Consider the following 15972-nt stretch of genomic DNA (forward strand, 5'->3'; position numbering starts at 1 on the left):
GAGTGCAAAGCCAGGAGTAACCCCTGAGCATCGCTGGGTGTGACCCAAAAAGCAAAAAAAATAATAATAATAATAATAAAAAAATAAAAATAAAAATAGTTTTAGAGAGGGGTGGCCGGAGGAAAACTGGGGACACCGGTGGTAGGAAATGTACACTGGTGAATGGACAGATGATGGAACATTGTATAACTGAAACCCAATCATGAACCAATTTGTAACTGCGTATCTCATGGTTTCAATAAAAATGTCTTTTCCAAAGAGAAAGAAATTATCACTGAAAAGGTCTTTTGAAATTTCAATTATGGAGCAAAAAAATGTGTGGGTTATGTTCATTTTGCTCGGGGGACCTTGTGTTGTGCCAGGTATTGAACCCCTGTCAGCAACATGCAAGGCAAGTTCCCTACCCACAGGACTATTTCTCCTGCCTGGCTCTTCGAAACATTCTGAAGTGTGAGTTAAAAACAGAAATTAAATAGGAGAGGAACAGGGGCTGGAGAGATACTACTGAGGTTAAGCCACTTTCCTTGCTCACCCGGTTCCCCAAACAGTCTCTCAAGCACAGAGTCAGGAGTAAGCCCTACTCACAGTCAGCTGTGGCCCCAAAACAAATAACCAACCAACCAACCAACCAACCAAAAGTACAGATGGTGAATTGTTTCAAACGTGGTTTTTCGATGTAAATTAGTGGCAGTTCATTATTTCCTAGTAATGAACTGTGTTTTGCAGCTGCTGTCAAGCATGTACTTATGGAATTATTTTAGTAATGCTAAAAATAGTGTTTTTAAAGACTTTATTAGGATTTTTCACCTATAGGTACAGAAAAGAATCTTCTATGTAGCCTTGTGCCATCTTATTTTCTTTTTTCCTCTTGTTCTGGTTTTTGTTTTAGGGTCACCCCTGGCAGTGCCCAGGAACTGCTCCCAGCTCTGCACTTAGGTGACCAAGTAATGCTACAAACGAAGGCTGGGTCCTTGCATGCAAGTCCTCTTTTTTTTTTTTTTTTTTTTTCTTTTTGGGTCACACCCGGCAATGCACAGGGGTTACTCCTGGCTCATGCACTCAGGAATTACTCCTGGCGGTGCTCAGGGAACCATACGGGATGCTGGGGAATCGAACCCAGGTCGGCCACATGCAAGGCAAACGCCCTACCCGCTGTGCTATTGCTCTAGCCCCCTCACTTTTTTTTTTTTTAATGAAACACACACTTGGGCAAATGAACTGGATATCGTACTATCCTTTTCTATACGTTAGGAGTATATAGAATAGATCTGGCTTTAAGAGTCTTTTTCTTTTAGGGGAAACAGCATTTTTTAAAGTTAACTTTCTTCCAGCCCCTCATTAAGTAAACTGAATCTGAACAGGATAGAATCTCATTTTAAAACCAAACAATGAAGAACTTAGTCCTAGACCAAGTCCCCTCCTGCTTGGGGAATTTCCTTTCCTTTCTACTCTCCAGTAAACTTTCTATTTAAAAATAAATAAAACGTCAACAACGTTCAGCTATGTAAGTGACCATGGCAATGCCATTTAGTAAAGGGGCTTCTTGTCTACAAACACAATGTTTTAGCCATGGCCCAACCCTTGCAATCGCTATCATTCAACTGTCTTGGCACTTATCATCCAAGTAAACTTGCTGATGAATAGCAGAATTACAAAATGAATCCAAGGCCAGTTAATCATGATTCACAACATCCCCCAGGAATGTAGGTCAAGGTAGGGACTGCAGCTGGCCAAATATAGTATCATTTGACTAATTTTTCTTTGGAACTTTGCTACAATGAAGAGAGCAAGTCTATTTCTTTGACAGGTTAGAAATTTAAAAACAAACAAATGAAACAAACAAACAAACAAACAACCAGGAGTACCAAGTGCTTGTGAGGTTAAACTCATCCTGTAGAAGGATGAGAAAGGGCAAAGTCTGTGGAGAGACCATTGATCCTTCTTGTATGTTCACAATGAAACATTACTAAATTTTAACTGGTGCAGGTAAAACATTACTCAATGTTTGCTTAATCAGTCTAGGTGGGGCTGGAGTGATAGCACAGCGGGTAGGGTGTTTGCCTTGCACGCAGCCGACCCGGGTTCGAATCCCAGCATCCCATATGGTCCCCTGAGCACCGCCAGGAGTAATTCCTGAGTGCAGAGCCAGGAGTAACCCCTGTGCATCGCCGGGTGTGACCCAAAAAGAAAAAAAAAAAAAAGAATCAGTCTAGGGTGGGGGCTGCTGCTCAGCTGTAGCATGCAGTTATCTTTTAATTTTGCGTTCACAGCGAAATAGCAAAACCACTTAAAACATCCAATAAGGGGCCCGAGAGACAGTACAGCAGGTAAGGCACTCACCTTACCAACAGTCAGCCCAGACTCAACCCCTGGCACCATATCTGGTATCCTAAGCAGTGCCAGGACTGAACGCTGCTAAGTGTGGCCCAAAATCCAAAAACTAATAATAAAAAAAAGCATAAAAAGATACAGTAAGATAGTACAGTGGGTGGGGTGCTTATCAGGCACACACTTGGCCAACCTGGGTCCAGCATCCCATGTGGTCCCCTAAGCACTGCCAGGAATAATTCCTGAGCGCAGAGCCAGGAGTAACCCTGAGCATCACTGGGTGTGACCCAAAAAAAAAGGAAAAAAAAAGAAAAAGAAGTACCTAACTTCTTTCAGAAGAAACTATACATCATCACAAATCTTGTCTACTTAAAACTCTGAAGAAGGCAGAAGAAAGCAACACACAGCATGGGACTGTAAGAGGTCGAGCCTTCACAACCAAGGCCTGAAGCATCTCTGTCCTTGATCTGCCGTTTTACTTTAACAGATGATTCAACTGGTCCTGGAGATCCGATGACTGCTCAACACTAGAAGTCAGAATAGAGCAAAAGATTTTACATGAACTGAGAAGACATCTCTCTGTATAATCTACTTGTACTCTAATGCTAAGAATGTTACAGCTATGTTGAAACTTATATTGGTCCATTAGGATCCTATGGCTGCTTAAACTTTGAGGAAAACAGTTTGTAGGGCCTGGGGGTTGCTCAGCATACCAAAGTTGACTGGCATCTGTGAGATATAGACTCAATCCATGGCTCAGCAAGGAAAGGAAAAGGCTTGTAAAGGTTTATAAACACTCTTGCAAGGGACAGATTTAATGTACTGAAAAAAAGGGGGGGGGGCAGAGAAATAGAGCAGGGTTCAGACGCTTGCCTTGATTAAGGCCGACATCAGTTCAATCTCCAGCACTGAATATAGTCCCCAAGCACTGTCAGGAATGATCCCTGAGCAAAGAGTCAGGAGTAAGCCTTGCGCACTGCCAGATGTGGCCCAAAAACCAAATCAAACCAAACCCAACAAAATTATTTAAAGACTTGGGACACTTATTTTACTTAATAAATATTCCCAGCATAAAAGGTTTTCTATTCCTTAATCTCACTACTTCACCACTTTCAGAAAGCTTTTACTTACTGCTGGCCTTTGTTTTCTTTTTTAAATATTGGGTTTTCAGGCTTCAGGGATCACTCTCTGTGGTGCTTGGGGACCATGCAAGTCCCCCAATGCCTGGAGATCAAACCAGGCATTCCCACATGCCAAGGACACACTAAAACCATTTGAGTTATCTCCTTGGCCCCTTGTGGATTAATTTTTTTTTTTGGGGGTGGGAGCAGGGGCTGGTTGGTTTATCTGCTTGTTATTTACAGTGCTGGGGATCAAAGTCAGGACCGCACTCACAGCTGAATCTTGGAAGAGAGCAGCATGCTGCAGAGAGGTCTCCCCAGGCCCCACAAGGCTGTTTTTACCGGGCACCTCAGAGTGGGGGCACAGGTGTATCCTTCCACTTGCCCCAAAAGAACCCCGGCAGCAGCAACCCTCCATGATCCAGACTCACAAATGAAGAGAGCAGCATGCTGCAGAGATTCTTCCAGACCCCAAAATCACCATCCAGTTAAAAAAAATTGTTTATAAACTCCTGTTCTAACACCCTATGAAAAAACTGCAGAATTCCAGGATATTTAATATAATTATGCTACTGATATACCAAGAGTAGCACGCCACATGTGAAAGGGTATAAGGTAAAGACAACCGATCTTGATAAAAAATATATATATACATATATATGTACATATGTATAAGCACCCAAGACTCAAACTCTAAAAACATGCTAATGATCTCTAATTCAGGGGCTTAATGGCTCCAAGATGAGATACAACAATTTTCACACACTATCCTCTAAGGAAGCCTTTTGGATCATTTTTAGTCAATTATCCAAACAAGCAATATAAAATTATTTAGAACCTGCCTTTGGGGGAGGCTTGGGTGGGGGTGGGAAAACATGAAATAAAAGTGGTGGGAAGGTGTAATGGTGGTGAGATTGGAGTTGAAATATTGAATATAATCAATAACTATGAATAGTTCTTTGAAAAAAATTATAAATAAATAAATAAGTCAGGACCTCACACATGCAAGGAAAGTGCTGTACCGTGGTGCTACATCCAGGCCTCCATGTCTTTGAAACGTATTTTATTCTTTTTTTTTTCTCTTTGGGTCACACCTGACGATGCACAGGGGTTACTCCTGGCTCTACACTCAGGAACTACCCCTGGTGGTGTTCAGGGGACCATATGGGATGCTGGGAATCGAAGCTGGGTTGGCCGCATGCAAGGCAAACACCCTACCCGTTGTGCTATCACTCCAGCCCTCGAAACGTATTTTATTTTTTATATCCTCAATGACTATCCCAGGGAATGAGTCGACTTAAGGGCACACATGAACCAAGGTTTTATACCAACCCCAGGCCAAGCAGCACAACTGCCCCTAGACTACTTGAGTTGATCCCTTACTTCCCTACCTTTTTTTTTTTTTTTTTTTTTGCTTTTTGGGTCACACCCTGCAATGCTCAGGGGTTACTCCTGGCTTTGCACTCAGGAATTACTCCTGGCAGTGCTTGGGGGACCATATGGGATGCTGGGGATCGAACCCGGGTCGGCCACATGCAAGGCAAATGCCCTACCTGCTGTGCTATCGCTCCGGCCCCCCTTCCCTACCTTTTTGAGTTTACTTACTTTTTCTGAATAGCTTCTTGCCTAAATCAGAAAAGGAAAGAGGAAAATCAAACAGAGAAAAACTCAATAAACTAGCAGAAGCTATTTACAGCCAGTGATAGAGAGGCAGAACAAAGTTCCAGCTTATGCCACATTCTGTACACCTGTCTATCGTGCCCTGAGCCTGGCTATTAAATCTGTGCGGTATCTGAGCGGAGAGATGCTAAACAATGGACTCTAAACCCAAACTGCAATAACACTTTATCAGAGTTAATAAATACGGCCCAACACACTACACTCAGGGATCAAAGACAGTCTGGGCTTAGAGAGTCAATGGGTGCATACTGATAGGCATACAACCAAGCCATTTATTAATTCTAGTTTACTGCAGTGCCTGGGATTAAACCCAGATCTCGTGCAGGAGTCAAATCCCCAGATATGTCAAGAGTTACATTCTGAATCAAATTTTTCCTTTCCTTCCCCCCCCACCCCAGTTTTTGGGCCATACCTGGCAGTGCTCAGGGCTCACTCCTGGCTCTGTGCTCAGGGACTCAGGGATTATTCCTGGTCTATCCTGATCTATCCATACTCCTGATTTATACTATCATTCTGCCCCTGAATCAAAACTTTCCTAACAGGTATATAAGTAGAAAACTGCTACCTCAGATATATGATGACATATTGATTAAATTATTGACAAGCTGATTAAATTATGATTTTATCCAAAATGATAATGGAGAAGGGACCTATATATTCCCAACTTTCCTGGTGGGTTTCATCCCAAGCTATGATGTTACATGGGGGACTGCGGCCCTTGTGCCCCCGTGAAAGAGCAGATGCCCCTGAAGAGACCTGAGCACAGTAAAAAACGCTGACTCGGTGCCTCCTGGGTGCCAAACACTCTGCATGCCCTGTCCTGGTGCGGCCTTGGCCCTGAGTGGGTTTCCGGTCTCTCCCGATGAGAGACCTCAGGAAGGCAGAGGTCCACTGAAACGCAGTCTGAAGGCAGAGGTCTACCATCCCGCCCCAGCGTCTTCAGCACTGTCACCCAGTGTTACCTGGGAGCTACTCCCAGCTCAGAGGTCACTTGGGCTGTGCTTAGTGGGAACAAGCAGTCCAGGGATGAGTCCCGGCGCTCCAGCCCTCGTGGGCCTCTCTCCCAGGGGGAAACCATCCATGGCCCTCCCCACCTGGCCGCCCCCCCAAAAACGGAGCTAAAGCACAGGGGCAGCAAGCCGCGGGGGCGTTGGGGCGGGGGAGAGGGGAGGACTTCCACGCAAGGACGCACTGCAGGGAGCACATATACTCACTGGTACTGAAGATGGGTGGTGATTATGGACATCTTCCTTAAGCTCTAAATTCAAAGAAACGCAGAGAACAAGCAGTGAGACAGAACATTCCTCCTTCCTAAAATGCTTCCTAAAATGCAAACGCGGCACATTTTAGAGAAGCCAAAGCACAAAGGAATTCGGTCTTACGTCTTCTGAGCGCAAGATGGCATCTTCCTGGAGCACCATGTTCCGAGCTGCCTGACCCAGCAGCTGGAAGACACAAACCAAAGGGTGATCATCAAAGTCTCCAAGCCTCTAAGCCCTCCCCAGGTGGTCTCAGACCCCACCACCGGCGCCGCCTCCTCCCCACCCCACACACACCCACGGCAAACTCTCAAAATGCCGCAGGGCAGGGCTTCCGGTGTGTTCGCCTGCAGGATCCATTTCAGTGTGACAGTGGCAGTTCTGGCCTGGACACAACCTCTGCCCGCCAGCCACCGCCCCCATTCCAGAGCTGCTGCCCACACGGCACGCTTGCTTGTCCGGTGCCCAGGGAAGACAGCAAGACACTTTGGCCCCACACCAAGTGCCAGCCTCTCTTTGGACTCTTTCTGGGAAAATCTGAGATTGGGGGCTGTTTGGGGGGGAGTGAAGCAGTGGAAATTAGGGTAGAAATGGAATGAGACTGAGACTGGGCTCAAAGAGCTAAGGGCATGCTTTGCATGTGGGAGACCTGGGTTTGATCCCCAGCACTAAAAGGTCCCTAAGCACCTCCCAGAATGACTCCCCACTGCTACCCAGCACTGAGCCTAGAGCAGTGAGTCAAGAGTACCCCCAGCACACAAGGCATGATCCCAAAATTAGTAAGTTACAAAGAAATGGAGGGGCTGGAGCAATAGCACAGTGGGTAGGGCGTTTGCCTTGCCTGCGGCCAACCTGGGTTCAAATCCCAGCATCCCATATGGTCCCCTGAGCACCGCCAGGGGTAGTTCCTGAGTGCAGAGCCAGGAGTAACCCCTGTGCATCGCCAGGTGTGACCCAAAAGCAAAAAAAAAAAAGAAAAAGAAAAACGAATGAGAGACAGAGTTGAAGAGGGCTGGGAAGCATCATGAAGGACAGCTTGGAAGACAAAGCTGTCTTCCAAGTGAGAAGTGTGGAAGCATATTTGCAGGGTGCGGGGGAAGGGGAACAGGTGTTAAGGGGTTTGGGGATAAACCCCAGGACCTGGTGGTGGTGGGGATCAAACTTGAGTCTACCACATGTAAGGCATGTGTCCAGGGCTTTGACGTATCTCTATAGCACACTAAGCAGATATGAATGATTTCACAGATACCGGTCACTGCCCTCTGATTTACTCGGGCACCTGTGACTCAGCAGTACTGGAGTCAGCACAGAGGCAAGAAGAAATCAAAGCTCTGATTTACTCGGGTACCTGTGACTCAGCAGTACTGGAGTCAGCACAGAGGCAAGAAGAAATCAAAGCTCTGACTTACCCGGGCACCTGTGACTCAGCAGTACTGGAGTCAGCACAGAGGCAAGAAGAAATCAAAGCTCTGACTTACCCGGGCACCTGTGACTCAGCAGTACTGGAGTCAGCACAGAGGCAAGAAGAAATCAAAAGCTCTGACTTACCCGGGCACCCGGGCACCTGTGACTCAGCAGTACTGGAGTCAGCACAGAGGCAAGAAGAAATCAAAGCTCTGACTTACCCGGGCACCCAGGCACCTGTGACTCAGCAGTACTGGAGTCAGCACAGAGGCAAGAAGAAATCAACAGCAGAAGGACCAGAGACAAAGCATGCGGGCAGAGTGCTTGCCTTGAACATGGCCAACCCGGGTTCCATGCCTGGGCTGCACCCTCTAGTCCCACCAAAAGTGATCCTTGAGCACAGAGCCAGGAGAAAGCCCTGAGCATGGCGAGATGTGCCCACCTGTAGCATAACATTGGTTTGTCCCTTCTGCCTTGCCACAGGGAGCTTAAGTTTATTAGGTTACTCCCCTCACAGTGCTCCCATTCCTCTGCGTTTACTTCTAACTTCTTTGTGCTCTGTTGACTTGTAAATATTGTTTTTCTCTTCTCCTTAAGTCCTTTGCATAGTTAACTCAGAGCAATGTCCTTTTTTGTAGTGACACAAGAAGACAGTTAATGCTGTGCTTTTGTTGCTTGGGAGTTAACTGACTGAATGATATTTTCCTCCTGGACATCTGTTCTCTTGACTTAAGCCTCAGTTGCCTTTACTTCCTAGCACCCCAAAAGCTGGGTCTGGACGAGGGACTTGATGGACTCAGGGCAAGATGTGAGCTATATGCTACCCTGGCATGGAAATGGGCCTGGCCAAAGTGTCATAATGCTTAACTATAAGTTAAAAGCACAGTCATGGACAAATGTTGTCACGATCCAAAAAGTAAGAGCTAGAATCAAACCCTGCTAGGGTTAGCAAAGATTAATCCAGCCTGAGCACTGTAGTCTGAGTCTTGGCAAGATGTTCCCAGGAGAGCCACCCTACAAGCTCAATGGATCTATCTCTTACTGTGTTCATACAAAATAACTAATATTTAGAAGTAGAATTGAGATGTTAATTAAGATGTTGATTAAGTTATTGAACTAAGGAGAAGAGGAACACCCCTCGGTGGTTTCAACCCTTGAGCCTGATGGGCTGTCAGGAAGTGCTTTCTTATGTGGATTTTGCTACCAGCCAGGGTGTTGCATCTATCCTGCAGTGCTGGGGAGTTGGAGAGAGATGAGAAAGTTGGAGAGAGATGAGAGAGAGCAGGGAAGCAAGATGGAGCGCGGAGAGACTAGCAAGAGGGACAGAGGGAGAAGAATGTAGGAGAAGAATGAGGAGCAGGTGCATGGAGAGAGAGAGAGCCCAGGCTGCTAGATGGAGCGTGGAGAGATGAGCAGGGGAGACAGGAGGAGACAGGAATGACGGGCAGTGTGAGACTAGAATGGGGGGCTTAGTGAGACTGGGACAGGCGTGTGGAGAGAATGGAATAACTGGCAACTGGTTATCACCCGGCTTGGCCCTCGCTTCCTCCTCCATCTGCCCCATGACCTGGGCCACCCCGGGTGGGGGAGCGGCCCGAGACCACAGAACCCAGGCAGGGAGAGGGAGAGCCGCCAGGGCCTTCTCTAGCCACGAGGAAACTATACACCCACCCGCTTCCACCAAGTTGACACCGGTTTTAAAATCTTATGAGTGAGGCTTTAGAAATAGTTTCTGTAGCTATAGGAAAGAGCTTCCATTTCTGTTTAAGTTAGTAATCCAAAGTAGAATGTGTGCCCTGTTTCCGACAGACTTTAAGGCCAGCTATGCAGCTACTGTTACATGTGCGCCGCCAACTTTGCACCCTCTCCTCACATCAAAGATTCTAGGCGAAAAGGGGAACTGTTAACGATCCCCCAATTTCTCTCTCCAAGGCAACTTTTATTTCATTTTCTTTTGAATTTAAGCTTTAAAATAAATAAGGCTTTGCATATTTCTTAAGTCGAAATAATAAATAAGACCTCCATCCCTGGCCTCTCCTGCCCCCTCTTGTTCTCTCATGCATAGATATTTTTTTATTTGCTTTTGGTTTAGCTTTCCATTGCTCTTTTTTTTTTTTAATTTATTTATTTTTAATTAGAGAATCACCGTGAGGGTACAGTTACAGATTTATACACTTTTGTGCTTATACTTCCCTCATACAAAGTTTGGGAACCCATCCCTTCACCAGTGCCCATTCTCCACCACCCGTAAACCCAGTGTCCCTCCCACCCTCCCCAATCCCATCTCCCCCCCACCCCACCCTGCCACTGTGGCAAGGCATTCCCTTCTGTTCTCTCTCTCTAATTAGCTGTTGTGGTTTGCAATAAAGGTGTTGAGTGGCCGCTGTGCTCAGTCTCTAGCCCTCATTCAGCCCGCAACTCCCTTCCCCCACATGGCCTTCGACTACAATGTAGTTGGTGATCGCTTCTCTGAGTTGACCTTTCCCCGGAACGTGAGGCCAGCCTCGAAGCCATGGAGTCAACCTCCTGGTACTTATTTCTACAGTTCTTGGGTGTTAGTCTCCCACTCTGTTATTCTATATACCATAGATGAGTGCAATCTTTCTATGTCTGTCTCTCTCTTTCTGACTCATTTCACTCAGCATGAAACTTTTCATGCCCATCCACTTGACTACAAAATTCTTGACCTCCTTTTTTCTAACAGCTGCATAGTATTCCATTGTATAGATGTACCAAAGTTTCCTCAACCAGTCATCCGTTCTGGGGCATTCGGGTTTTTTCCAGATTCTGGCTATTGTAAACAGTGCTGTCCATTGCTCTTTTTTTAAAGCAAAGGAGCAAAGTAATCCAAGAAACAGAATGACCAAAATTGTGACCAGAAGGGCGAGTGAGAAAATAATAGGGTAAGCAGGGTCCAGTAGGTAGTTCAAAGGACTGAGTCCAGGCTTTGCCATGAAGAACCTTTTCTCCCCTGCACCTCCCTACCCACCCTGAGAATTACACCCTGAAATACCAATAACTGTGGCCTCAAAACCCTCCCCAAAGTGTATGGAATCTGGGACGTTAAAAGCACGCGAAACTTGGGAGCCAAGAAGCACAGGCGTTCGTTTACTAGGAAGAACCACGAGAATCAGGTTAGGGACTGATTAGGACCCCGTCCTTCCGTGGTCTCTGCTTGAAATCACCGACTCCCTTGGCTTACCCCCTCTCCCCCTCCCCTTCCCTCCCCACGCCCCCACCACCACCCCTGAAGACTACACTTCCCAGAATGCAACTCGCGCCCGGCGCGGACGAACGCTCCACTCCGCAAGCCGGTTTCGCAGCCTCCAATTCCCAGGATGCAACGCGACGCCCTTCCCACGGCCCCGCGGGACGAGGAAGCGCCCGGACGATGGGGCCGGGAGAGGCCGCGCGCAGCTCACCTCCGAGCTCCGCGAGCCCTTCAACACCTGCTTCGTGAGCGCGATCACGTCAGTGCCACAGGTGTTCACCTTCTCCGTGAGGAGCCCCTTCACGGACTGACCGAAGCGCGCTTGCGAGTCCGGCGCCCCCGTCGCCATCGCCTCGGCTAGGAACCGCCTCCGCTCCCGCGACGGCGAGGCGCAGGGGCCAAAAGAGCCGCAGGGCGGAAGGCAGCGACAGCTTCGACTTGTTTGGGTTTTTTGTTATGTTTTTTTTTTTTTTCATTCCTGCTATGGGCAAAGAGAGAGGACGCATGCGCGTAACGGAGTTTGCGCCTTGCTAACTTGAAATTCGTTCCAAAGACTCAGTTGATTGACATCGTGAGGGAAGATACAGGTCCAGATAAACGTCGCTGGAGAGGATAGAGGGACAGTTTTAGTCATCCCGGGGCCGAGAGTCAGAGGCCTGGAAGAGAATCCCGGTTCAGTCATTTAACTACCTCTGGGGTTTCATTGCATAAAAGTATACAAAGGGAATTAATCAAGGTCGTGCAGTTGAGCTTTAACAAACATTTCACTAACTACTTAGTCATTGCTCTACGCTAAGCACATAGAAATAAGTGAGTTTCGATCCTTCTTTCCGAGAAACGCCTCGGCTGATCAAGCTTGTCACCAGAGCCAACTATTGACAAAAGTCATATGCAAACACTGGAGTCTTAGACAGCTGTGCCGCCAGCTTTGGGCCCAACATAGCACAAGGGGATAGAACTGTGCTTTGAGAGGCCCAAGGCAGGTTGCTTTGGGGTTTTTGTTTCTTGTGTGTGTGTGTGTGTGTGTGTGTGTGTGTGTGTGTGTGTGTTTTATTTTGTTGGGGGGGCCACAACAGAAAGTGCACAGGGCTTACTCCTGACTCTGCTTAGAGATCTCTCCTAGTAGGGCTAGGCACACTGTGGGGTGCCAACCCCAGGCAGCTGCGTGCAAGGCAAGCTGACCTGATATACTGTCATTCTGGCCCCTTTTCATTGTCTTAACAATGAATTTCTCCAGGCAGCTTTACATTTGTGTGGAGTCTGATTCATCAGGATTTGTTGTTGTTGCTGTTCAGTTATCCATTTCTCTTTTGTTTTCTTGAGTCATGCGTATAAGGTGTTTATCTTTAGGGGGAAAAATGGCAGGAGCCAGAACAAGATAGTAAGCAAGATACAGTAAACAAGATAGTACAGCAAGGAAGATAGTACAGCAGCAATTACTTGCAGTCAACCTGGTTTGTTCCTGGTACAGCATATGGTCGCCTGAGCCCTGAGCACAGCTGAATGTGGCACAAAAAGGACACATTGGTAAAACAGCACCACAGCAAGCAGTGGAACACAACCTGAGTTCAATCCTGGCATGTGTGCTCCTTCTCCTGAGCACCTGCTGGCAGCCCTGGGAGCCACAGCATGGGTCTGGCCCCTTAAAAAAAAAAAAAGAGGGGCTGGAGCGATAGCACAGCGGGTAGGGCATTTGCCTTGCACGCGGCCAACCCGGGTTCAAATCTCAGCATCCCATATGGTCCCCTGCGCACCGCCAGGAGTGATTCCTGAGTGCAGAGCCAGGAGTAACCCCTGTGCATAGCCAGGTGTGACCCAAAAAGCAAAAAAAAAAAAAAAAAGAGATCTTGTCTTGCACACAGCCAACCCAGGTTCAATTCCCGAAAGCACTAAGAGATGAAGAGATAATACAGTAGTTAAGGCACTTAACTTGCATGCTCGCTGACCCAGGTTCCAAGCCCTGTCAATCCATATGGTCCCCTGAGCACTGGGAGGGCTCATTTATGAGCACAGAACCTCAAATAGCCCTGAGCACCACTGTGGTGGCCCAAACTCCACCACATCAAATAATAATAATATTTTTTTTAATGTTTGTTTTGTTTGGGGACCAGCCCTGGTGGTGCTCAGGGGCAGATCACATTGAGTTGCCCAGGGGGTTGCTCCCAGGGATATTCTGGAGACCATGGATAGAAGTCAGGCCTCCTGCCTGCAAAGCAGGCACTCCAGCCCAGTGATTTTTTTCCCCCCAGGGCCCTGAAAACACTTTGTTAAATGACTCCAATTTTTCAACTCTGCCGTGACAGATGTAACCCTGATCAACAAGGATGAATCGGCAAAGGAGCTGCCTTTTGGGGTGTGAAGTCAGTGTCTGAGGCAAGCCCACCATCACTGATTAAGCCACAGACCAAAAAAGAAAGCATCTGGTTAGCTTAATCAGCCCAGCTGAGAACTGATTCCCCCGTAGCCTGGTCTCCTGGCCCGGGCAGGGTCTGAAAGGTCAAGAGCAGACACTCAGGGTGAAGTCAGATGCGTGGAGGCAACAGTTATGGACATCGGACATCGTCAGTGGAGTCCTTCATTTCCAAATTCTCTACCGGTCAAGAACAGTTCCTCTTTGTTAGAGGCCAGATATTGGTAATAAAACCTTGAGGCTTTATTGGCAATTAAAACCTTGTGGGGGAAAGATAAAGTCGAGGAGAATGTCCATGGAGAAGAGCCAAGGACGGGCCCCTAAAGAACCTTGACATGCCTGAGACTGTACGAGCAAGAAGAGGAGAGACAATCACAGCAAGAACTGTGTGAGATTTCTTTGTAGAGGAGTTCAAGTAGGTCAAAACAATCTATAATGCCAAGAGAGATTGTTTCTGCAGCCAAAAAAAGGGTGGGTGACACCTGTCAGGGCTCGGGGCCTTGTCCAGGTTCTTCTCTCAGGAGTGACCCTGGTGTCATCCTTGATGTTGTTGACAGAGAGCCAAACGGCCACCAACAGTGTAGCGAGGCAAGAGCCTTACCTCTTCCCTATTTCCCCACCCCAACCAACAGGGAGTTTTGGTGAGAGGGTTTCCCAAAGGATTTAGCAATATGCAGTCATTGCTGACTTTAATAATGGCCATTCCACGTGGACTGAGGCCAAAGGTCAAATTGCAATGAGGATTCAAAGTGTGTAATCACAAAAAGGGGCAGGTGGCAGCAGTGCTCTATGTCTCTGCTCACATTCGGTAGCTGCTTCCCCCACCCCCGGGGAGGTCGATAGCGTTGGGCGGGCGAAGGAACGGAGACCAAGCTGGTTGCTGGTTAGTTTCCATTTATTCAGTCTTTTGTCCCTCTCATCTCTTGCACTCTTCCTTCCTAGCTCCTCATTTCTCCATCCCCACTCTCTGGGTCTCTGGATTCTCCTCCCTACTTCCCTCATCTCTTCCCCCCCCCCCATCCCGCCCCTCTCTCTCTCCCCACCTTGACCTCTGGGCCACACCCAGTCTAGTAGCAAAATCAACAGAAGAAAGCCCTTCCTGAGGGCCCACCAGGTTCACAGAAAACACCACCTAGAGGTATTCCAAAGCCCTTCCTGACCACCTGCACAAAATACCTCTTAAGGTGTTTTTTACTTTTCCTCAGTCTTAGAACTCCATCAACATCTTAATACTAGTTATTTTGTGTGGACACAGTAAGAGATACATTGAGGCTTGTAGGGCAGCTCTCCCGCCAATATCTTGCCACAGACTCAGACTACAGCACTCAGGGCAGATTGATCATTCCTAACCCTAGCAGGGTCCGAATCTAGGTATTACGTTTTGGATCATGACAGCATTTGTCCATGACCAACCTCTTAACTTATAGTTAAGCATTAGGCACTTTGGCCAGGCCCATCTCGATGCCAGTGTAGCACATAATACCGCTTGCCCTGGGTCCGTCCCATTCCTCGTCGGGACCCTGCTTTTGGGGGTGCTAGGAAGTAAGGGCAACTGAGGCTTAGGTCGAGAGAACAGATGTCCAGGAGGAAAATATCATGTAGAGTCAAATGACTCCCAGGTTTCAAAAGCATAGCATTTGCTACAAGTCTTCCTGTGCCCATACAGAAGATCTTGGCTCTGAATAAACTATGCAATGGACTCAAGGAGAAGAAAAAACAATATCTACAAGTCAACATGATGTAGGCAGGTAGAGAGGGAAAGGCCCTTGGCAATGAAACTTAGATTATCAAAGTCTCCCCAGAAAAGGCCATCAGCAGATCCTGAGGATAATGGACCCCTCCCCAGGAAGTTCCCCAAAGAAGGCCATCACCACTCCCAACCTCCCTGGTAACTTCCTTAGCAGCGAACTTTTACCTGGAAAAAAGCCCCACGTGGGGGCAGGTTGAAGAAACCCTATAAAAGACACCTTGAACAAAGGGAGGGCGCTCATATGCTGCCTGAGCCCCTGTGCTGCTTGTGCCCACGTGGTCAAGCACATATGTTGCCTGAGCACGTGTCACCCGAGCACATGTGTCACCTGCATCTCCCTTCTTGAGATGTGTACTCTCATGTTTTTGTGTCCAGTGCTAGGATGTGTGTAGAGCTCTCTCCACCCTTGGAGAAGCCCGCGTTCTCTCTTGAGCGCGTTATTCTTACTATTCTCTTTCCCACTTATCCCTTCCTCCTTCCCTCAAAAACCTCTAAATAAAATCTGTTAACTTCACTGCTGCAGAGAGTCTCTTGCCCGAGTGCCTGGCTGTCTTCCCTGGGGCCTCCTCGGAGGGGATGGGCTCCAGCTTCCCTCCCCACCCGGAGCAGAGCTCCCGTCGGCTGAAGACCTCTGGAGCCTAGCCACAGCCATGCTCAAGGCCCCTCTCCACACGTTCAGACGAGTCTCACGCATGAAGAAACCGGCAGAGGAACCCAGGTGTGTGGGTCCTGCTTTGGGGGGTGCTAGGAAGTAAGGGCTGAGACCTCCAAGGCTGCTCGGATTGAGACTGGGCCTGCTCCGCCCAGAT

General features: G+C 47.8%; 1 protein-coding gene across 1 annotated transcript; it reads right to left on the reverse strand.

Annotated features, from left to right (window-relative positions):
• Positions 1-775: 775 nt before the first annotated feature.
• Positions 776-11401, reverse strand: BORCS7 (BLOC-1 related complex subunit 7). The gene is made up of 5 exons (XM_004616311.2): positions 11215-11401; positions 6512-6574; positions 6344-6387; positions 5055-5075; positions 776-2855 (listed from the first exon to the last, which is right to left on the reverse strand). The coding sequence occupies exons 1-5, from the start codon at positions 11350-11352 to the stop codon at positions 2804-2806; spliced, it is 318 nt and encodes a 105-aa protein (XP_004616368.1). The 5' UTR covers positions 11353-11401; the 3' UTR covers positions 776-2803.
• Positions 11402-15972: the final 4571 nt, after the last annotated feature.

The sequence above is a fragment of the Sorex araneus genome, chromosome 11 (assembly GCF_027595985.1).
Source record: "Sorex araneus isolate mSorAra2 chromosome 11, mSorAra2.pri, whole genome shotgun sequence".
NCBI classification, from domain to species: domain Eukaryota; kingdom Metazoa; phylum Chordata; class Mammalia; order Eulipotyphla; family Soricidae; genus Sorex; species Sorex araneus.